The 24,139-nt window shown below is 46.5% G+C and overlaps 1 protein-coding gene across 1 annotated transcript; it reads right to left on the bottom strand.

Moving 5' to 3' along the window:
- Window positions 1-348: 348 nt before the first annotated feature.
- On the bottom strand, window positions 349-23,838 carry CRY2 (cryptochrome circadian regulator 2). The gene is made up of 12 exons (XM_063331808.1): window positions 23,598-23,838; window positions 20,591-20,699; window positions 16,882-17,024; window positions 9,353-9,537; window positions 7,914-8,002; window positions 6,704-6,844; window positions 5,901-6,212; window positions 4,671-4,822; window positions 4,316-4,518; window positions 3,753-3,842; window positions 3,100-3,241; window positions 349-2,385 (listed from the first exon to the last, which is right to left on the bottom strand). The coding sequence occupies exons 1-11, from the start codon at window positions 23,783-23,785 to the stop codon at window positions 3,102-3,104; spliced, it is 1,752 nt and encodes a 583-aa protein (XP_063187878.1). The 5' UTR covers window positions 23,786-23,838; the 3' UTR covers window positions 349-2,385; window positions 3,100-3,101.
- Window positions 23,839-24,139: the final 301 nt, after the last annotated feature.

Genomic DNA, 24,139 nt, shown 5'->3' with positions numbered 1-24,139 from the left:
AGTTTTACCCACCTTTATCATTTCAACTGGGAAAAGGTATCAGTGGATGAATCCCAGCCCATGGAACAGGTTTCTTGCAGGAAGTCCTTCCCTTCTCTTTGGCTGGCCTTGCGTTTCCCTGTGCCCTTCCCAGTTCTACTCCCTGAACTGCAGCTCTTGCAGGTGCCACCATCCCCATCACAGACACTGACAGCAGCCTTGCACATGTGATTTCCCCCACACCCAAGAAGTCTTTTGAGAGATCACTTAGGAGCTTTTGCTTCTCACCCACCCTTGGCAAAGAGGATCCACAGCTACACTCCCAAAAATGCCACTTACCAAATGAAATAATCTGGATGACAGCAAAGAGAGGGTTAAAGACATTTATATATATATAAAAAAGTCATATTTACAGACCATTGCCTAAGCATGAAACTCTCCAAATGACAGAAGTCACAATTTCTGTAACCTAAGTGTACAAAGTGCACATCTTTCCCCTTTCTTCCCTCTGCAGCAGAAGATTGCGGGGGGGGGGGGTGTCAGGGGGGAGGTCTCTCCTCCTTTATACCTTTCTACCCTCAAGACAGCGGGAGTAAGGTCTGGGTCAGACTGCAGGAGACAAAACCTGTTGATTACTGGGTTATCCACCAGGCAGACGCTATGAATAGCAGTTTAGAAAAAAGTAAGGGCAGGAGAAGTGACTCTTGCTTACTTGGTCAGTCTGCCCCACAGATTCCATTGGGAAAAGGAATCTAGGGTTAATGCCGCGGGGAGAGGTGTGGGAAGGAAAGGTTATTTAGCTATTCAATAAATTAACTCACAGACCCAGTTCAACCACTCCAGGTTTCCCAGATACATTTCAGTCAGTTTCTATTCGCAGCCCCATTGCTCTGGGTTCCAACACAGGCTCCAAAACTCAATGAAATCATCCCAGTCAGAGCGGGAGACACCTCCTGCGCTCCCCAAGCTGTTAGTTGCATAAGCTCACATTTAGCCCCACACTATTCGTGCCAGGTGAGGATAAAAGGTTTTGGACAGCAAATGAAAAGAGTGCCAACAGCAGCCCGTTGCACAGGATTAGCTACTTGATCTAATTCCTCTTGAAAACCGCCATAAAAGACTCTTCTGTAGTACTACCCTCCCTTGCCCTCTCGGGTGGGAAGGCAAGAAGAGGTGCCCTGCCAGCACCTTGTTGAAATGACAAGTAATGGGAGCAGGCCAAGGAGTGTAATAGCCAGGACGGTAACACAATTGTCCTGCTAGACTACAAAGCACCAGCGTGAATGCAAATGGCAAGAAGGAGCAGTGTGCAGGGTATCAGGTACAGGAGTACACTGTGTAGAAACTCGAAACACAGATGCCAATACAGGAAAGAGCAAACATCCACACAGAATGGACAACGGACTAAGCCCAAGGAAGACTCACTTCAAGGAGCTGATGTGTAAATACATCCCCTATCCGCATGAGGCACTCCGCAGGCTACACACCAGACACCACTCACTCCATTTGACAGTGTGCTCACTTAGGGAAGGAAATGCTGCAGAGTGCAGGGCCCAGGCGTAGCTCCTTTATTATTTGGGCCAGCAAGCTTCTGGGAGTCTGCTTTACTCATAGCAAGGCATGATCTTATCCTCTGAAGAATTTCTCCTTCTCTCAGAGTCCCTCCCTTCCCATGCCAAACTGCTCTAAAGCTGCCTGTTTCAGGCAACAGCCCTATGGCTCACCTTGCAGCAGTGAGGTTCTTCTGCAGGGAAAGTTTTAAGTGTATAGAGAGCTTGTATCTCTTTGTTCTTGTGCTACAGTTGTCCTTCATTTTGTTTCCATCCCAGGTGACTACCACCTTGATTTACTCAGAAAGCATTTATATCCCCGTCAGTCTAGCCTAACGAAAGAAATACTGAGATTTTCCTGTTCTCTTGTAGGACGGGTACTCTATTTTTGACATTGTAGCAGCTTCCTTCTCAATTCCTACTACAATTTTAATTAATCAGCACACCTCACCGCCTAGTACTAGTGATGAGAAAGGATGTTTACTCTGAGATGCATAGCTGCTGCTCCCTACTTCAATGCATCAAGTCACATGCACTGATCCATTGTCAGAAAAGAAAGATACACATGGGAGTGAACAAGCTGATAGAAGCCTCTTGCCCCTCTTAAATGTGGGCAGATTTTGGCCATGGCTGAGAAGCGACACATTTGGCTCTTTGGAGACCAGAAAGCCAAATATTCCCAAGCACAGGTAATGCAGTGCCCTTTTGTGGCAGCTATTGGAATTACACATTTATATGAGACCCCAGATTTTCTGTTGCAGATCACAAGTTCCATTCCCTCTGTGGCAGCCGTCCCTACTCCTCTGGGCACCTCTTCAGCACTCTCACTCTTCACTTGCAAGGTGCTTGTTGCTGGCTGTAGGAGAAAGCAAAAGAGAGAATTTGCCATGACCTCCCCCCTCGTGCTGAAAAGCTGCCAGAATGTAGAATCATAGAACGGTTCGGGTTAGAAGGGACCTTAAAAGATGATCTAGTTCCAACCCCCCGGCCATGGGCAGGGACACCTCCCACTAGACCAGGTTGCTCAAAGCCCCATCCAGCCTGGTCTCGAACACTTCCTCACCACCTTCACAGTAAAAATTTCTTCCTGATATCTAATCTAAATCTCCCCTCTTTCAGTTTAAAACCATTACCCCTTGTCCTATCAACGTGTGACTAGCTCCTTCCCTCCTGGGACCTGGAGCATTTCAGGCAGATGACTGGACCTGCTTTCTCCCCTCCTCCAGCCCATACCCTCACCACATCTGCAAATCTGCCTGCAAACCCACTCCGTGGAAGGAGAAGCATCCTCACTAGAGCAAACCAAGGAACACCTGTGCTCTGTGATTGTTCTAGTAACAGGGTACCGCTCTCTGCTGGACAACTGAGTTAACAGCTTGTCAAGCAAAAGCAAAACAACCAGAGGGCAGACCACTGCCAAATTACAGGGCTATGGAATTACAGTTAGAAGCCACCTCCCTCCACAAGAAAGTCCATTTTGTTCATTAAAATGCAGGGAGCGAGTAAGATTGAGTCTTCCTAGCTGCCAGAACAAGGTAGCCTAGGCCAGATCACACTGGGGACTACTCACAATCATAAACTCTTGCCAGGGATCTCTGGAGCGGGGAGACCTGTCACTTTGGCTCGTTTGTACAGTTCTTCAGCACACAGCTCTTCTGCTCCCTCGTGTTTGCGTTTCGGAGAAGCCTGGTCTGCTTGTGACAGCCTCATCGCTGTAGAGGAAGAAGAGTGATTGCAGCATTTCCCCTGCCTTTAGATTTCTTCACAAATACACCCAAGCCTAGCCTGCTACAGAGCTGGGAGAAAGAAGAATATGCAGTGCACAAGGCACAGAGAGAGACGTTGCCACAGCCTCCTTGAAAACTTTTGAAAAAACCCCAACTTTGTTAAAAGTACAATAATTAAGTCTCCCAGAACAAACAAAATAGTATCCTCTGATGGAGGACAGCTTAATTATACCCTATTAGCCCTACAGTGATCTCCACTTGTCCCTTAAGTGGCTGCATATGATCCCATACAGGCAATAAAAGATTCACTTATTCTTCAGCCCTTTTAGGAAGAAAGGCTCACTGGGGACATCTGAAGAAAGCCTAAAGGAAGATAAATGTGATCTATGTTTTCCTAGCTACACACCTTCTTCTTATTAGAAAAGGATCTCTCCTGCCCATAGCCTTTAAGTTGACATGAAACTATCTCAGAAGCACACAAATAGCTCCAACTCACCTGTACTGGTGCTGCAGCCCTGCCCTGAAGCTGAGTCTGCAACTGGGCCACTGAGATCTTCCACACATGAAGGGACTGATGCAAGTAAACCTAGAGAAAGGCAGGAGGATCATAGTTAAGAAACAAAAAACACACCTGGAGGCGGGAGAAGCCTTTCATATGGAAACACCTTAGTGATCACCAACTAGCGCATCCATATACCAAAGCAGGATGAGTTCCGAGCTGCGATCACCCAGTGCTGGCCACAGACAGACACTGATCCAGCAGCATATTTATTTAGGATGCTCTGCCTGTTTTTTCCCCTAAGTGAACTGGACCATTGGTGGCACGTGAATGGTGCCGTGCCATCAGCAGCTCTCAAAACTAATCAAACCCCACTCTTACCAGTCCAAGAGCTCAATGGAGCTCTCCCTGGAAACCAACTGAGCAGATTGGGCAGGGATTGCTTCCTCTTGCAAGGACTGGCCAGAGAGACCACTGCTACCTATTTTAAACCATGAGTTCTCCTCTCAGCATTTGATCTTCTATTAAAGACAAAATCTTTTGCAATTGTTGGTACTTACAGAGCCCCCTATAGCGCGACAGCTGCTGGTAAATCTGCTTCATGCGTTCGATGTTCAGTCGGCTGGTCTCTGCGTGGTTCACCATGGGTTTGGGGTAGTCCACCCCAATGATGCACTTGGCTGCCTTCTGCACAGACTCTGGGGCATTCCATGGTTCATAGATATATCGTGAGGGAAAGCCCTTTAGTTTGGGCAGATACCTCCTGCAACACAAGTAAAAAGATGCACAGCCACCACTTGGCAAGCGCAGCAATGCAGTATTCACAATGTACAGAAAGCGCCATGCACTTGTCAGCTACTGAACAATTTAGCCTCACAGATGGAGCAAGAAAGAAGCTCCAGTCACATCACTTACTTAACATAGTCACCACTGGGGTCTGTGCGACGTCCAAAGCCCACGGGGCAGTAACAGTGGAAGAACTGCTGAAAGAACGCACTGCATGAAAGCCACATCCAGCTGCCTGCATTTACGCTGAAATCCGCATCCAGCAACAGTTCGTCAAATACCTGCAGCAATTGGAGGAAAAGACAGTGAGAGCTTCTCCAGGCAAGACTTTGTGGCAGGAAGACCCAAGCTGCTATTCCAAATGGCAGGCACTGAGCTGTACGAACAGCTCCTAGAAACCAGAGGAGCCGCAAGGAGGCAATCTGCTGGCTGAAGCCAGTTGCCCGGTCAATATATCTCCCTTCCTGATGCTTTCACATAGGGAGGCAGCGTCTGCTCATGCTGATAAAGTGCTGGCTTCTCTCTCACACAGCTACAGACTAAATCACTACCTAGTGTTGCAGCAAGCCCTGGGTATTGATCCTAACCTGGGAGGCGTAACAAGTGCAAAGCACCAACAGTGGGAAGCAGGAAGATGCTGCACAGAAGAACAAGCACCAAAGCAAGAAGGAAGAACCCCTCTGAAGGTCCCAGAGCACACCGCCACGGAGAGGCAGATGGGTTTCAGCAATAACTCGTTCACATCCATGTACAGACACTGCGCTTTTAGCATCTGACCCCATGATGCACTTTCAGCTATGCTATGCTTTGTCAGCTTTGTGACAAGATGCCCCTGCCTCCACTTTTTGCGTAGGGCAATATGTACACTGGATAGGTTCAAGCTGCCTGTCCCTTCAGACGGCCCAAGAGGAGGGTCTTTTACCTCTTTCCTTGAGAGACTCTAGATTCAGATTTCACAGTCATGGAGCGTTCCCTGACCGGCACGGTGATGGATTATACAATGAGGAAAAAGGTCCAGTTATAAAGTGACATTCAATTTGCAAAGAAAACAGATGGACTGAGAGAACTTTTTAAAAAAAAATAAAAAAGCCCCCAAAACCCCAGTCCATATTTACCAGTGGGTCCCACTAACATTTAATTATGGTTACTGGAGACACTTGACACTGTCAGAGCCTCATGGTAGAGGGCAGAAGGAAGTCAGGCTGTTGTCAGGCCAAGAGCCCGCTGGCAAATCCTCTCTTCCACGCAACTCTTACGTGCAAAGCAAAAGCCATACCTGTATGCCTATCCTTGCAGCGAGTACCGGGGAGACTGTTTTCCTTAAGGCCTCCTGCAAGCCTCTGGAAATGCCAGACTCACCCTGACTCCTGACTCCCAGCTGATCCAGAGGTCGCCCCTGGTCAGGAAGCAGGCCACCGCGTGCCTGGCCAGATGGTGGATCCACCCTTCCTGCCTCAGTTGGGTCATGATTGCATCGATCCAAGGGAAGCCTGTCTTGCCCTCTGCCCACTTTGCCAAGGCTTCAGGGTTCCTGTCCCAGGGGATTTGGATGCAGATGGGGTTCCCCTCCATACGATCGAACTTCGGGTTGTTTGTGGCTGCTGTGTAGAAAAACTCCCGCCACAGAAGCTGCCCATACAGAGAGAGGGGTGGCGTGCTGTTTCGCTTTACCTGTGGAGGAGGAAACAAGGGTATTCACAAGCAGGGGAGGACTGGCTTCATTAAGCTGAGCTGTACGCCACCCATGCATTTATACACAATTCCCAAGCCAGTTACCGACAACTGCCATGAAGGAACTCAGTTCAAGACGATCCTTCACCATAAAGCCCAGACAGTAAAGTTAGTGCGGCTTTTAGCTTGCTCAGTACACTGACAAGAGACTTGAACGACCCAAAACTAACAGCAAAAAGCTCTACATGGCTCACGACACAGGAGTCCAGATTGAAGAACAGGGTACTGGCAGGTTTAAGGTTTGCTTGACTATAGACAGGAGAATCGCTTTTCCTTACCCGAGAGCCTCTTCTGCAATAGCAACAAGCTTAGCCCAACAGTCTAACACAAAGGAGGCAACAGTAACTTTTGCAGCTGTTCTGGCACACTGGGAACCAGCATCATGCTATGCTCAAAATCAGCCTGTTCTCCAGATGAACCTTTTGTCTTACCTTCTTATACAGCTCCCAGAGACGATAGTAAAACAGGCGGCAGGACAAGCAGCCAAAACGCAGGTAGGGACTGAGTCCTGTAGGGCTGGCCAGCAATGAATTGGCGTTCATCCTTGGTCTTTCGTAATTTGCAACCCATGCCTAGACATATTCAGGAGAAACGAGCCAAAAAGACCCCAAATTTGTGTGACACTGCTAAGGGCAGGCCTCTGTGCAGGTGGTGAGGCCACTCGGGTCTGACAGCAGAGTCTCTTCTATTCACCTCCAACCACCACCAGGAGAGTTCTCAAGTGGACAATCCCAACCCCCACATCTCATTCAAGAAATGCAAAACTTTTGCTCCAGGATTTAACACAGTTAGTCATTTTGGCCACAAAACGGACTAAGTTTGCTTTGCATGCAGGAGCTAATAACCCTGAGAGCTTCTAAGGACCCAAGCTAGGGCAGTTTTTTATGTCCAGGTATGTCTATCACAGTCCACACACTAAACAAGAAAATTGTGGAATTTCAGACCTTTTTGTGGAGTATTATGTTGACTGTTTATTCCCCCTTCAGCACAAGAATTTATGCTTTGATGTCTACAACTGCCACCAAGATACCCAGCATGAAAAAGATACAAACTGGTTAAAAATGAGTCACGCCTCTGCAGTTGGGTAATCTCTCATTACTCTGAAATTGTTTGCCTTGTGCACTATATCAAGAACACATGCCACACAGAAAAAATGTGAGCATTTCAGCAAGGGACTCAAGGAATGCCAGACAGTGAGACACCATACTAAGAGGGTGATGTACAAGGGGCAGGCATTCTTTTATGAGCATGTACTCACATCAATACCCGAGCTAAAGACAAAACAAGATGGTGTGGAGTGTGCAGGAAGGACTGAGCAACTTAGAACGAGGGTTTCCAAGTTTGCACTCCTCTAAAGGAAACTGAGGGGTAGAAACAAGGGAAAGAATCCTATGTGCTTCAAACAGCAGCATAATTAATATACAGCTCTGCCTCTTTGGGTCTGAGGAAGCCCAGTAGCTCCCTGCTCCACAAACAACCCAAGATCACACGAGTATTCCAACAATACCAAACACCCCTTCCAGAGCTGAATGCTGTGATAGTTGCTAGGAAGAGCAGGGAAACAGAGCAATGGCCAATGCTCAACATTTTTTGTTTGGAGGCACAGCCTGCAAGAATCGCCACTTAAAAAACAGGGGTTACCTTTCTTTCCAGGTGTTTATCCAGCCGCGCCAAGGCTTCTGTCTCCCCTCCTTGCCAAACTGCTGGGGCAAGACCATCCGTAGGAAAGCCTGAGGGAAAGAACTTTGTAAGATTTGAAGCAACGCTTAGACAAAGAGTATAGATGGGATTAAGCATTAATAACAGCAAGATACTACACACTGCAGTTGCCTAACGTGGCTTACTTGCTGCTCTAGTCCTTCTACAGCAGGCAAATCATGTGGAACAGAGAGAGCCTGCTCATGACACAAGGGCCTCAGCCTGCAATGCTTCAGGCAGCTTTCTGGGGAGTTTCCCCATCGTTCATAGGCCAACACTCTCTCTTGTGTGTCAGCACTACCCACAGGGCTCTGCTCCAAAGGCCAGAGCAGCTGGCAAAGGCACATCTGCTCCACTGCTCTGCTGTACAAAACACCTTGCCACGGACACCAGCAGCTCACTAGAGAGCCTAGCTGCTCCTTGTAAGGCTCCTATTCTGCTGAGACTGGGTGCTGGGGAAGGCACTGGATTAGTGTTGAAGAACTGATGCAAAAGGGGAAGTAATAATGCAGTTGCCCTGCACTGCTCTGAGCTGACAGAGGAGCCTCCCCTGGCAGCAAGCAGAGCAGTGTAAGCTTGCAGGCAGTCTTGCATTAGGCCAGACAACAAAGGCAGCAGATCTACCCAAGACTGCAAGCCTTAGGATACTCCTGTTGTAAAGTCCTCCATTTTTACATGACTGCTGAAACTGTGCCTTAAGGTACAAGGTGATATTCCTATAAAGTTGGTATAAAGTTCCTGTAAAGTATGGAGCCTTCAGTCACACAAATGCAGACAGTATTCTGCATTAATCCTTTCTTCCCTTGCATTTAAATTCACTTCCCTGATGTCGGCCTTGCATTCCTCATGCCTCAGCTCTCTATTCATTCTCCTTCTCCAAGAAAAGTACAAGACCATAAGGCACAGCAGGATGAGTGAAAGAAGTTTCTGTAATATCTTTTGTCTTGCTAAGCTGCCAAATTGGTGCTGCTTGGCAATAACTGAATTATATGATCTAAGCCTGGTACACAGTTAGTTTACCTCTTCATGTCTGTTACACAACATGTCAGGGATGGCAGTAGGAGGAAAGCAGCTGGCGAGGACATGAGACACTGATACAGTGGTTACATGCTCAGTATAGCAGAGAACATAAAGACAGATGCAAAGCACTTCAGAGCAATGCTAAAGGGGATGCTGTGCATCGACAGTAGCGCAAGGGACAGCAGCCTATTTTCATGAGGTCCAGCCTCGCTGAAAACATTAGGCTGCTTCTATGGCTAGAGGCAGCCCAGGTCAGAGGAGAACACTGGAGTTGTCCTGGGCACATGCCAGCCATCAGGAACAGTTTCACTAGATCCCGTTTCAGCTGGCAGTTAACCCTTGCCTTCACTCTCAACACATACCCAGCTCTTCCAGGGACGGGACCCCATACACATCATCATGGTTCTCCTGGATGTCCACTTTACATCCCTCCATCTGCTGGCTCATCACGGTGCTCACCGGCTTCTTTGGGAGCTCCATACGGCTAATGATGGCCTGGAAGCGCTTGTAGGTGAGGGGTGGCTTGTGGCCATTCAGCTCAATTATTCTGGAGACAAAATAAGCACAGTGAAACAACACAGCCTGACTACCACAGAAGAAATAAGGAAATGACAGCCAAACTGCATCCCACTATCTCTGCTCAGGATAGCCTTTTACTTTGGATACAGAAATCCTTATAGATCTACCTTCCACTTGATGCATCCCTCAAAGGGATATTAAGAACAAACAAAATCCTAAGACACACCAGAAAACAAAACCCCACATACTAATTCATTTCCATGGGAATAAAACAAAACAGCTCCATCTGAATCAGGCTTAGCATCGCATTTCTCTCCCAGAGCTCTTCATCAGACCCCGGTACGAAATCTCAATCTGATTACTGCCTTTCTGTCTCCTCAAGATGGCAAATGCCAGACCTGCATATGTTCCCCTGACACCGTATGATATCCTAACCTGATTGTGACCTTACTTCCTCCTGGTCTGACACAAAAGTCCCAGCCTGTTAGTGACCCCTCCTCCACTTATCTCAGATGAGACAGATCCCAGTTTGCGTCATTCCTCTCTCCCGTGATTAGAGAAATCACCATCATCCCCCATGCCATAAGGTCACGAGTAGACCCATCTCATGCTATTCACCTGTGTCAGATCATGCTACGGAAAAGGCAGCCACAGTTCCCCATTCCTCTACTTCACTAAGCATCCACAGCCTGCTAGGGCCATGCAGTCTTATTTTTCCTGGGACAGAGAGCTTTGAGAAGCCCTGTAGCCCCTGGCCATGGTAAGCTTCCCCAGCATGAAAGGTGCCATTTCTAACCCTCCCTCCCGCAGGGAGAGGAAGGAGTTAACAGCAAAGCAGACAGCACAGGGATGGCCAGCATTACATAAAGTTGAGGCAGCCAACCCCAGAGCTCACACGGGAGCTGCAGCACAGCGGCCTTCCCCACCCGTTACAGTCAACAGCTTATGCAAGGGGCTGGGCTTAGGGCCGAGTGTTTCGGCGGACGCCATGTGCCTTCCCTTCCCCCCCCGCAGAAGCCGCACGTGTAGCGGGGAGGAGCGACATGCCGGCCCGGGGCCTTCCCGGGCCCTGAGCCCTCCCTCACGTGTGCTCGGCGGTGACCCGGCTCCCCGCCCCGCCGAGCGCAGCGCGGGCAGCGTGGAACGCCGGCCCCGCATCGCCCGCACCGCCGACATCTAGGCCAGGCGCCGGCCGGGAGCCCCGGCCGCCTACACACCGCCAGCCGGGGAAGGGCGGCCTTTACAACCGGCAGCGAGATCGCCAAGGTTAAAAATGAAGCTTCCTGCTGTTTCCTCCCGTTTTTGCCCTCGCAAATTGGAAACACTGGGAGAAAGAGACACTAATGAACGGGGCGCGGGGGCGGCGGTCAGGATGCGCAAACGCTGCATTTCTAGTGCGAGGCTGTAAACATGGGCACAGCGTGGGCACAGCGTGGGCACAGCGTGGGCACAGCGTGGGCACAGCGCGCTCTGGCACCACTTCAAGCAAGTGCCGTGAGGGCAGCCTTACAGGCAATGCGCTCTGTCCTGTACCTTCCTACCAGAGAGCATCTCCTCTGCTTTCACACACGCACTTTTTGGCCAGCTGTCTCCGCGTACCACCCCAGAGATGGCAAGAGAACACAAACTCACACCGGTACTACCCACCACGATCTTCTCTGGGGCTTGCTCTGAGCACTGAGCCCCCAGACAAGCCCATCAGCTCACAGAGACCCGCAGAAAATCGGCATTGCTGCTGGAAGAGAAGCAAGGCATTTACAGTTCCAGCACTCTGGAGCAGCTGTTGGTTCCACAGCAGTTCAGAGCTCGGAAGCAAAAACGTGACAAAGCCGCACCGTGTTTGTCCTGAGGTGCTCGGGATGGGGGAGGGGAAGCCACTTCTTTAACACTGCCTCTTGTTTCAGTCCTCTTCCACGGGTGTGCTGAGGCTGCAGCTCAGTCCGAGATCCACGCTATCACACTGAAATCCACACTATCACACCACCTCCCAGATCCGCAGCCGGAACTTTTGCAAACAGACAGCTACTCGGAGCAAATCGCTGTGACTCACAGGTGGAGCGCATGTATTTGACATCCTCCAGAACGCGAATTTGAGTGAAGTTACCTAGTACAGGCTCCTAAATTCCTAAACAGACAGTTATTGGATCTGTGACACAAATCTTTGAGAGAGAGGACTAGGACAATTTGCACATGTCACAGCACCTGACACTGGCATTATGCAACAAAATTTGAACCTTTCACAATACTCCCATGAAAAGAAGTATCAAATATTGGGTATTGTACAATATTGTACGGTATGTACAATACATACTAGGTACTGTAGTGCTGTTCAGCTTTCTGTACAAAGATTTGTACAGGAAGCCCCCCTAGCAGGAGCCCTTTCCTTCCTCCTACTGATCTTCTAACCCAGGCAGTACAATCTCACAGGATTTTGCCCAATGTCAGAAAAAGGGAGGACCCTCCCCAGGATTTAATACTCCCATTTCATCTGTCTCCCCCAGCGTAACTCTCAGACTACACGTGGCAGTTATTCTTCTAGTTTTCTTGAAGCAGAACGGAGAAAAGCAGAATCACTATATTCATCATACAAAACCTAACCTTTCTGGTGTTAGCTAACACACATAAAAATGGCCAGACTAGCAATATACCACTCAGCGCTACCTGACAGTAGCATCTGGATGCCAGAAGTTATGAGGGTCTTTTTGATCATCAGTCACACTTTACCTCAAGACAGCAGGCAACCAAAACCTGACCAAACACAGTTCTGGTGCTGCCAGGATTTCAAGGTATGCCACAGTCAGTCACCTGTGAAAGCAGAACGTCTGCAGACTCTGAGTGCACACCCCCACGGGGGTCAGCTTCTGACTCACATCCTCACAGCAGTGCCCCAGCAGGATGGCTACAGGGCTAGGGAAGGCTGCTCGTCTCAAAAACCTGACACTTCAGGCCCAGTTCCGGCAAGGGACTGAATGTGCTCCCCCCCCGGCTTCCTTGCGTGAGGAAGAGCTGGCTGCCAGCACTTGGCATGCAGGCTGCTCTACAACGCGCCCCGCTACCAATGCACACAGACTAGTTAGCCTCGCCAGCTTATGCAATTGCTCAGATCTAAAGCCTCGCTCCAGAGAGCTCGGCTAAGGCTATGCGTACATAAGACAAGGGGTATTTCTACAGATTCAAAGAGGAAATGGAGAGATAACCAACAGGTACTCCACACAACAGATGCTGGAGAAGGGATGAACAATTCATCTTCCACAGAATCACACAGACATGAGCACATGAAAGATGAAGAATTGACTTGATGACAGGTTAAGTATCAGCGCAGGGGGAAAACACCTGACACTGGAGCACCATGCAAGACAGACAAGGATAACAAGATCTGGCAGGCAGAAGTTTGACTTAACCTTCCTAGATGGAAATACACTACTTTTTTGGCATAGTGTAATTATGAACTGCAGAACCAGCAAGGAATGCACGTTTCCCCAGTGTTTGGTTCCTTTAAGTTAGTTAATGCTCCTATTAAAGTGCATTTAACTATGATTTCAGCCTTAGGCTAAAATATTTGAGGAAGAGCTGCTCCTGATGCATGCTACAAACATACAAGCTCACAGTGTTCTTTTCTGACGTAAACCACTCGCCCTGAACAACCCAGGCCTGCCCAGGATTACGGAAACCACAATGCTGACCATCAGCAAGCAGACTACAGAGGATTTAGATCCTAAGGAGGAGAAAACAGGCAGATCCAGAGAAGGGACAAAACAACCTGTCAGCTGGAAGTTGTCAGACAGAATAATTGTCAAGTAAAGGCTTTGAGCAGACTAAGCTGATAGCCAAGAGATTATCTTTTGTGTCTGACTTCTACAATCTGAACATCGCTAATCTTGACTAGGAATTCATATATTTTCTTAGGAGCATTTTCCAGCACTGACGCTGATTTTCTATAGCCCTCTCCTTGTTTTGGGGGAGAGGAGGGGAAAGATGCTCTGACAATCACACAGCTATGCTGGCAGTGCCAACAAGGAGCATATTGTAATCTTCCTACTGGGTAGAACTGGTCAAATTCACAAGTTAACTGAACAGGATCTTTGTGAATGTTTAAAAGGGGCTAGTGGTACCAGGAATACAGTGCAGGGGACAAGAGAAGGACTCCTGGAATCGTTTATGTAGAAGTGAAAGATTAGTATAAATTGTTCAAAACCAGGCTTGACAATCTTGTCAGAAACTTGATTAAAGAAAGATGAGAAGTAGGACACTACCACCAGGTTACTAATTATGCAGGAAAACAGGAGGCTGAAGAGGGACAACACATACCATGAGTTAAAAGACTGGGTAACACAACTGGAGAGCGATATACTCTGAGAAAGGCTTCCAGGAGAAATACAGTATTAGAACTGTATTACCACCTGCTGAGAAATCTCAGAGATGCCAAGAACCAGGAAATGTCAGAGTAACTGGAGACTTCAACTGCCTCCACACAGACTGGGGAGCTGTCACACCCCACTGCCTGCCAAAAACCAGTTTTCTAGTTGCCATAAATGACTACTCCATGGAATAATTAATCAGGAACGCACAAGGAAAGGCAATTCATTATTTGGTCTTAGGCAGCACTAAGGTATAGCTGAAAATGTTAGTTATCACTGGCCTGCTCTAAGCATGACTTTGGCATGCATCAATTTAACATGCCCCCAGAAGGAACAATACCATAATGGCTTTTGTTACAAGAAGAGAAACGCATAAACATAAGCAAGCGTGCTAAGCAAGAAGAACAAGCTGAGATGTAAAACACTGACAGGCAACATGGGGGTGATTTGAAGATGACGTTGGGGAAAAAAAAGTTCAACAAATGCACACAATCCACCAAAAAATATTTCAGAAAGATCACAAAAGTCAAAATAATTAAAGAACAGCATCATCAAAGATAATAGAAGGCAAAGTTCTTCAGAAAAATGAAAGCCAAATAAAGACAGAAAAAACGCAAACCGGTAGGTTAAATTAAAAGCCGCAAAAGCAGCCTCCTTGCACCTCCCAATCCAAATGAAAGCTTAAGAAACCTTAAAAAAAAAAAACACCACCAAACCCAAACATAAATAAGTAAAAATAAGTAACGATAAAAAAGTAAAATCCCTTTACAGACACTCCAGGATATTTATAGGGCCAAGAGGTGATCAAGTCTTAAAAAAAGCAGAGACTAACACCACAGCAAAAATCCATGCATTTGGTTTTGCATGTGTATTCACTATGGAGGTTTTCATAGTGAATTCAGAGGCTGCCATTCCGAATCTCTTTAAGGAAACGAATCAGGAGGTGTCAAAGACTGCAAGGTAAGGAAGAAACACCACAAAACAAAGCTATGTTTGAACAGCAACAGCTTTCAGGACCAGCAAGGATTCACCCCGGAGTTATAAAGGACATTAAGAAACACCCAAACTAATTACTGCTGCACATTAACACTTGCCTTAAAATTGTCCCAATATTATGAAGAAAAAAAAAAAGCAAATATGACTCTAGATTTAAAAAACATTTCAAGGGCATCAGGGGGATGACAGAATAGAAAGTCTGATATGTGCATTAGGCAGATGGGTAGAAAATGCTAATGGAATAAGTGAATGCATGGGTATATGCAATATGCTGGAGGGTTAATTTGGCCTTGGTAAAGAGAAGTTGTCCCTCAAAATCTATTAGTGACATTTAAGCCTGGTGCAAGGGAGATACAGTTGCTATACTCTACCTGGATTTTCAGAATCCATCTGACTAGATCCCTCACTGAAAATTTCTAAAGAAACCAAGACAGGCTGGGAAAAAGGAAAAGGTTCCTGCAGACAGAGAAAATTCTTTGATATACAGGATAGAGTTGGAATCCTACAACAGAAGGAGAAATCCTACACAGAGCTGAGCTAGAGCTTGTGCTGCTCAACATTACTCATAAATTATCTGGGAAGGGACAAAATAGGGCATGATGATAAAATTTACTGATGTTAGAAGCTAAGTGGGATAGCTAAAAATGAAAAGCAACTTAAAAATTTCCCTATACACCACATGACGAGCTGACAAAAATATCAGATGAAACGCAGCATTGGTCATGTTGTTTCTCCATATGCATGGCTATGCAATCTTAAACTTACTTATATAGTAGCAGCCTCCCAAATAGTTATGACCATTCTGGAAGGAAGCTCTGAGACATCAGTTTAGTGTTCAGCAGCACCCAGAAAAAGCAAAAAGAATGCTAGCAACTATTAGGAGAAGACAGGAAACATTATAGCCATTATAGCATTATGCAAATGCAAGTTGCTTCTATATTTTGAACACTAGCTACGGTTTTCACCACTGCTCTACGTCTCTAGAAATACCCAGAAGTATAAAGGTGACAAAACTTAGAAGAGATATGGAACAGATTTCACCTGGAAACTTATGTAAATTAGGACTCTCCACCTTGGAAAAGACAAAGCTGACATGAGGAAAGATGTGAGGGGCAGTGACATTGAAGAGATGAGGATGTAATAGGTATTAATGATCTCTTCTAACGCAAAAATTAGAAAACAGTGTCTGCTCACAAGACAGGTTCAAGAAGAATCCCCCCTACTCTGAAAACAAACATTTCCACACAGCATGTGCTAACTGCAAAGCTCCTTTCCATAGGAAATTATGAATGCTAAAGATTTATAGGAGGAAATCTACATTCAGCATTACTGGCACAAGTCATATCTCCCTCCCCCCGCCAAAAAAAAAAAAAAAAAAAAGGCAAGCAGCCTGTAAGAACAGTACTGAAACATAGCTGAAGTCAAGCATACCTTAGAGTCTTAGAAAGACCGTCTCCACTGTTTAAGGAGATTACATATATATGGAGATTATATATATAAGTAAATACATAAAACTTAACATAAAGGCAAGGTTCTCCCATAGCAAATACACAACAAAGACAAGGCATTCAGATTTTAGAATAAGGTACGTTTACCCAAATCTACCTTGTTCTACTTCTTCCAGCTGTCCTGGCACATCCATCAGTTAAAAGCCCTGCCTTCATAACCTGTTTGAGACAACAGCTCAACTATCTTTATTACAATGAAGCAAAAAAAAGCAGTCCACGCCGTGAGGACACACTCAAGGAGAACAATCAATAGGACACAGCTGAGCAACTTAAATGACCGTCACATACACTTTAATAAGCTTGAGGCAACACCTTTCTGTACATTCACATCACTGTCAGCGCTTTGGCGTGCTCTAATCAAAAGTGTGAATGCGCAGAGTAATCCTGTCGACACCTGGTAGGCTCACACAGGATGACAGCAATCAACGTAATGGAGGAGACTGAAGTCTTCCCCGACGTGACAATCCCAGCCTAGCCCGGGCAGCACCTCTGCCCTTGCTCTCCCCGTACCTGTCCAGGTCATAGAGGGTGTGGGAATTCTCTATCACCACCTCCACGCCAGCCTCCTTGGCCAGTTTGACGATAGCTGCATCTCTCTCCTTACCAAACGGCTCTGAGTCGTATTCAAAGGTGAGACGAGTGACTCCCCATTCCTGCAAGAAACATAATACACACAGCTGTCAAACAAAAGACTCTTTCTAACCAGCAGAATTACAAACAAGGATGTCAGAATTCCTGGCCAGTGTTAAGTCCTGGAAGCTTAGAGAGGGTTCCTGTGAGGAACAGCAGTCCAGAGTCGACATAACCAAAGAATCAACAATTTTATCAGCTCTAGCAAACATTGCATACGCAAATTCCTGTATGTCAGGTTTAAAATGCGGAAGAGGAAGTTTGAGTTCTTCTGTATTGATGTTCTTCAGTTACAGCTCAGTTTCCAAGCCTAACACCACCTTGTTTTGTTGCACATGCTGTCTAAAAGTAACCCTACCATCCTGTTATAGCATTTGCAGAGAAAGCTTTTCAGAGAACTCTTTCAATACAAGTTCTGATCAAAATCCCATTTTTTTCTGTGGACACTATCATTACGTAAAACCAATTTTTTCCAATGTCTCTTTAAAGCCATCACATAATAGAGGACCAACGTCCAAGCCAAACAGCAAAAAACAGGGTAGTGGGAAACACAGGACAAAGGATGGCAACTGAATGAACCTTTCTGGGCAGCACAGAAGAGTATGAGACTGCGATTCAGATTTAAATTAAAAGTCCTGCCTTTGGGGACTTATTTCACACTAGTCATAACACGCACCTATTCTGTATCTTCACACCTTTAATAGGTCCCTCACACATTACCTGGAATAGGCCTTATGAAATAGCATTCAGCCTCTTCCAGACTTTTCCAGGGCACAGTTTGCTCTCAAAGACTATGGCCTAGTTTTCCTCAGAAAACGACTCCTATGAGAAGAGGTTTAATGGTTTCCACAGCGACCCTCCCGAGACATCCATCAAGCAGAGCAGCAGCCCACAGATTTGTTTAACAAACACTTCAGTCAAACACAGTCAGAAATCTTGAGAGACACTTAAAAAACCCCCTTGCACAACTAAGATGTTAACTACATTCCCCAAGTGAGACAGTCTAAGTCACCTTTCTATGTACCAGACAGTCTTTTCCACATCAGAACAAGAAACAGAAACAAAGAGCAAAGAAGAGATGGGATTATTTCACTAAAGACCATTAAAAAATAATGCCAAAGATGGGGAAGGGAATTTAGAAGCAGAAAACAGCTGTACAAGACCTCTTCTGTTCTAAACTTTCAGGTTCAACCTTAAAATTAATATTTAGAAGGACAGAGAACAGTTATGTACCACTGAATGTACATCCCAGAGAGGTCTTCCACTCCTTTTACAAAATAAGAACATGACAGCATCCATAACTCAGAGTAGGGGTCAGACAGACAGGTTCCAGGCCCTGCCCTGCTCCTGTGTGATATTACAGCTTCATTTTAAACTTTTCTTTCTTTTATGAGACAGACAGCATCAGCTAGAAGGCTTGGAAAAGGTGGCGTTAGTCTTGAAGAAACACACATTACTGCCTTGAAACAGAGGAATGGAATAAAAAACCCAAAACATTTAAGGCTCACAGATATTTTAGGTAAGAATACAAAACTTCAAATTCAGGTATTTCCTACAGTTTTTAGAAGCCCACCACTCTATGTCCTACAGTAGCACACAGGAAGCAGATCACAACTAACCAGAAAACTGTAAGCTGTATGACAATAAATTGCTGTAGATGTACAGAAGAAAAGTCATGGCTGACTTGTCTCTTAGTATCTAGCCTATAGCAACGGAAAACTGTAGGGTGAAAAAAAAAAGACCACACCAAAGGAATTGTGAGCAAACTTCAGTGAACAAATTATACACTTTTCTTTGATAGAAGAGGTAAAATTACAGGTGTTTCTTTAGAGGAAGTGAGAAAAAAAAACCTCTGCAAAGGTTAACGCAGAGCTAGTAAGTACACTTCTCCTCATGATATCCATGCATAATAGTGCCTTTGCAGCGACTGTTATCAAAAACATGGCTCATCTACTGGCAGCGAGAGCAAGAAATTATATTAGCTTGAAGTGTTGCATTACCACATGTGACATAACTCTCCTGTCCACAACAGCTGACAGCAAGGCATGAGCTGCTGCTAATTCACTGTTCAGCGCAGCAGCTCTGGAGAGGCCTTAATTCCTATGAAAGCCATACATTTACCATATAATAGCATAAAACCCCCCCACACATTCTTTTCAGCTCTGTTACAGCACATCTAAGATATTCATCAACTCACCTGCCCAGGTAAAACAGACTGGAGCAAAAGCAGGTCTGGCTGATTCACACTTTTCAAACCTCAGTCTCTGCCAACTACTTTTTGTTCTTTGACCAAAGCAGGCATTTTTCTCCAACAAAGTTTTAATTATCCTGTGAATACCTTGAACTAAATTAAGGAGGGCATGGACTACTACTGGCCAGAACTTATTTGCAGATTGAAAGATAAAAATAACCCACACTGAAAAGCGGCACATAGTTTGTGTCATTTGTTAAGATGCAGAAGCCCAAATAAATATCAGTGCTCCTTCTGACCCGCATACTCCAATTCCCCTCACCAATACTGCCCTACTCCAGGAAACACACATCAGAACCATTTACAGCGGGAGGTTATAGATTCAAATTTATCTCTCCTCCTCAGCAGCTGCTCTATAGCAGGCTTTGGGGACACTAATTCTGTCAACCATATGTAAGGTACAGTCCACGTAACAAACTCAACTCATAAGACTATTGTGAACCATGTTTTTTTTTTTCCTTTAGCTTTGTCACTCTAGCAAAGATGCTGTCAAAAAGCTTCAAAACCAGCAGGAAATACAACCTTAGAGCAGGACAGAGAAGAATGATACTGCTTGAGGAACACTGATATTCAAGTAGATGCTCTTGCCAGCCCTGTCTCTCTCACAGTCTGCAGCACTGACATATCACTTCAGAAATGTATCCCACTAATCCATCATCGACCGCCAAGGTCACTGCATATTCCACCGACCTAACTGGTACATCATCAGGAAGCTTGGACCCAAGGTGTATTCTGCTGCTGAACTGACTGAACTGCAGTCTTGAACAGAAGAAAAAAAGGAAGGTCAGCTAACATAAAAGTTTCTGAATTTTGAAATTTTAACACAAAGCCCTATTTGCAATTCACATCAGATCAATATGCTTTTTCAGTTGTCTGTAAAGGTGTATGGACATAGCAGTCTTCCCAAGTAAAAGCTGCAGGAAGAAAATGGCCAGTAGGGAAGAAGCTCTCAACACAGAGGGGTCAGTGTGTTACAGTGCAACCCTGTGAGACCAGACTTACAGAAACAAAGGCAAAGACCATCATCCAAAAAGCTCAAGCTTTTTGGTACTCTTAGCTCAAGCTCCGTGGTGCTAGGTTACACCCTACTACTAAATTTCTTAGTAGCAAGCCTGAGTTCAAGAGTGTATCTGGCTCCTAAGCTGGCCCTTATGGATAGTAGTTATAGTTAGTTGTAGTTAAAGAGAAGAGTTTGTTATAGTGAGGAATTAGTTATAGTTAAAAAGAAGCTGAGGGGAACTCCAACAACTAGTAAATCATTAGTGAGTGAAAACAAGGACAGCACCAGGACATCAGTTTTTCTTCAGTATGCTCCAGAAAATTACTTTATTCTCTTACTTTAAAGAGTCTTGGAAAGACATCTGTTGGCTGCCCTCGCACGACAAACAAGCGAGAGTTGAGTTTCCTTAAACTGTTGTCCAGATCTTCCAGAGACTGAAGCAGAAATCTGCAGAGAAGAAACAGCAGCAGTTAGTGTCAGTCGGTCTGGTTACTGCTAAAAGACAAATGAGGAGAATTTGCATGGAACTCCAGCAAACATGCATCACCAAATCAAACTGAAAGTTAGGTCGAGAAACAGAACACAAGAATTTCTATTCATCCCTGGTCCGCCTACCAACTGCTATGAGACTGCAGCACCAACTAGCTCCCAACCATTCATATGCATGTTCTCTTTGTCCAGATCCAAGAGGCCTCCAGGATTTTCTCCTTCCTGCAACGCTCTTTCCATGTTCTCTCTTGGGCTGGCAACACACCCCTGCCAGCTGCTCTCTCCACATTACCACATGGTGAAAAGCATTAACCATATAACTCCCTATGGTATATTCTTTCATGGGTTTGGGGCCAGGAGGGATTTCGCATATGAAGTAGAAAGATGTCAATACACTGCTCCAAGGAAAGTAATGAATAAGAACCGTGTGAGTTTTACCATTCTGGCTACAAACAGGCAATGTCACAAGAGAGAAATGCACACTCCTAGCTCATCAGTAGCAAGAGACTGAGCAGCAAGATCTCCCAAGGCAAGAATTATCTGTAGTTGGAATAGCGGCAAACAGACTGCAATTTTTCTTCCACCATGAAGACACAAAGATAGCAGCATGCCACGACATTCATCTATTCCCTCCCACCCAAAACTGTAAAAAAGCATTTAAGTACATTTTGCATTTAATGGTGTCTTACTGATGCCCCTCCACACTATAAAGCATTAAATGTATCATCTTTGCTTCTGCAGCCACAGGTACCACCTCATCTACATTGTAACTTCACTTTGTTTTGTCTAACTCTGCAAACACCACCAGCTCTGAAACTTTAATCTCTGTGACAGCACGCGGCATGGGTGGCACACTTGCAACCCTTTGTCAGCGAGCCAACCTCTATGTCTCCCTTATTCCTACATGCCCACTCTGCAGCGTGACCTGCAAGACTTGAGTATCTACATCAGCTCCCTTAAGACTATGCACAGCTAATAGGAAATTGTAGCTAATAAGCTACAATTGCCCTGCAAACTGAGTACTTCCTCTCTCCCCAGCTGCACAGCCCATAATGTGAACTGAAAGCTTTGAGATAGAACAAGCTCCATCTGCTCCTCCCAAGGCAGAAAGGGACTCGGGGTTTGTGGAAAGAAGGGGCCAGTATCAGAGCACAGAAGACCCAGAATCAGGTCTGGGTAACCTAAACAAACACTCCCCTACCTCCAGCCCACTTTCCATCTATTAAATAACCATATCAACTTTCCAAGGTATTCTAAAAATTAAACAAGGGTTAGTCCTATACAGCTCACACATGCTGTGTAGTTAAATAATAAGGGATTTTCAACATGATAAATTTCTAGGAGCTACGTAAAACACGAACATTTGCTTTTGGAGCACAGAACTCCGAACACAAGTGATTGCATAAAAAAAAAAAAAGCAAAACAAAGCCAACGCTTCCAATGGGAACCAACGGAACTCTGGTAAATATAAGTAACTTGCTGATACATTTTTGCCTAACAGCCAGTGGTGCAAATTTCTGACATCTGCAGTAGGTGCACACATCCAAGAAAATATTTTTAAAAACTTCACCTGCTCACATATACCATGACTACAACATAAATAAAACAACTACCAGCTTCCCTCCCTCCACAGTGTTGGTAGAAACAAACAAGGATTAAAAGGATCAGGAATTAATCTTTTGGGGGCACTGCTTTGGTTCTTCCAAATGAGGACAGTTAACAGCAGCAGCAGCACGTGAAAGGCATTTCTGTCTGCTGCTGCCTGTAGAAAGTCTGGTCTATGGAAGGATCTCTTCAGGCTCCTAGGATATTAAGCAGTAACAGAATACACAATTTCCTTTAATTTGAATACCTACATTAGGTTATTTGTGCAAATCTACAATGTTTATGCCATCCTCTGATGGGGGTTCTAGAAATGTCAGATATCATCCATGATATCCTATTCCTCTAAGATGAAGCTGTGCAAACAGAGGCAATCAGCTACAACTACAGTTTCCCTAACCTTACACACACAGCCATATGACGTTTCAAAGAGAACTTAAAGGATTTTTAGCCAGGTGGCTGTCCTGCCCAGAACCCCCTTGATGGGGTAGTGCAAGGGCAGGGGGAGATCTGCTTCGCTTGTATGCAGGGGAGTCTTGCAGACAAGAATCCCTACCTGGATTTGGTTTCCAAATGTTTAGGCACTTGAGACCTGACAGAATAGCATTATGTAATGTTTCTGGCTACCAGTACATAAGGTCTCAGTCTCTGCAAAGACATGACTCACCCCATACACTTTCCTACTTGTAGAGGGGGAAAAACCCCAGCAACTTCACTGCTACCTCCCTAGCAGCAGCCAAAGTGTTTTTCCATAAAGATTTGGGGGATGGGAAGATGGCAGGCGAGCGCACATGCCTACGCACACCCGGCAGCCGAAGGGCAGAGGGAAGGCGTGGTGCGGTCACGCAGCTCTGAAGGTTCTTTGCGCTTGTCTCTGAATTCAAGAAGAAGCACTCCTGAAGCGAAACGCCCATCGGCTGCTGCTCTCATACAGTCAGCCAGCTTGCAAGGAGAAAGTCTAATGACATTACATAAAGTTGAAGGCACCCTCCCACAGTCAGACAACACCGCTGTGAAAACCATGGCGAGGCCAACTGGGGAAGGCAACCTCTCTCCTGCACGGCGAGGACCGGGGGTGGGGAGGGAGCAATACACGGACCGAACCGTGGACAAGGCTGCGTGTGCTGCTCCCGCTCCTGCGGCGGCCTAGACCTAAAGCCCTTCGCACCGCCCCTGCCCACACCCAGCGTGCCTCGACCCGCCTCGGGCCCACCCGCAGCCCGAAGGGCCCGGCGCCTCCTCAGGCCCACTCACCGCCAGCGGTTGATGCCTACGGCGGAGGAGGCGGCGAACCAAGGGTCCAGGATATAGATGCAACGGAGGGACGCGGCGCCCCGCAGCGCTTCCTGCAGCGCCGGGTTGTCGTGGAGACGGAGCCCGCGGCGGAACCAGTGCACCGAGCGGCAAAGGGACGGAGCCGCGACCGGGGCGGCCGCCGCCATCGCCGCCGCCAACTGCAGCCGCGGCCCCCGCGCGCCGCCCGCTCGCGCCCCACCCCGCCACCCTGATTGGCTGCCGCCGCGTACGCGGCGGCAGCCAATCAGGGCGGCGGGGTGGGGCGCGAGCGGGCCTTAAAGGCGCTTTGCCGCCCCCTAGCGGCCGCGCTTAGAGCTGGGCGGTGGGGGCAGAAGGTCGCCAGAGTACCCCCCCCCAGCATGGCGACACGCTGCAAACGTCGCTCCCCTTCCCCTCATGGGATCCAGGGACCGTCCCGTCCCCCCGCTCCCCGACTTTATTCAGCAGGTTAGGGCCGTTACAAGTCAGTACGTGCGACGTCCGTTCCCCTTAAAATAAAT

This window comes from Chroicocephalus ridibundus, chromosome 4, assembly GCF_963924245.1.
Source record: "Chroicocephalus ridibundus chromosome 4, bChrRid1.1, whole genome shotgun sequence".
NCBI classification, from domain to species: Eukaryota; Metazoa; Chordata; class Aves; order Charadriiformes; family Laridae; genus Chroicocephalus; species Chroicocephalus ridibundus.
The sequence above is the reverse complement of the archived record's forward strand: the minus strand, read 5'-3'. Positions and strand labels throughout refer to the sequence as shown.

Bases quoted from the DNA above. Each gene is read 5' to 3' on its own strand.
- CRY2 (XM_063331808.1), bottom strand. From the start codon at position 23,785: ATGGCGGCGGCCGCCCCGGTCGCGGCTCCGTCCCTTTGCCGCTCGGTG. The intron at 6,845-7,913 runs GTAACCCCTGTT...GAATATGTCTAG, and splicing joins ATAAACACCTGGAAAGAAAG to GCATGGGTTGCAAATTACGA. The intron at 4,823-5,900 runs GTGAGTCTGGCA...CAATTGCTGCAG, and splicing joins GCTGGGAGTCAGGAGTCAGG to GTATTTGACGAACTGTTGCT.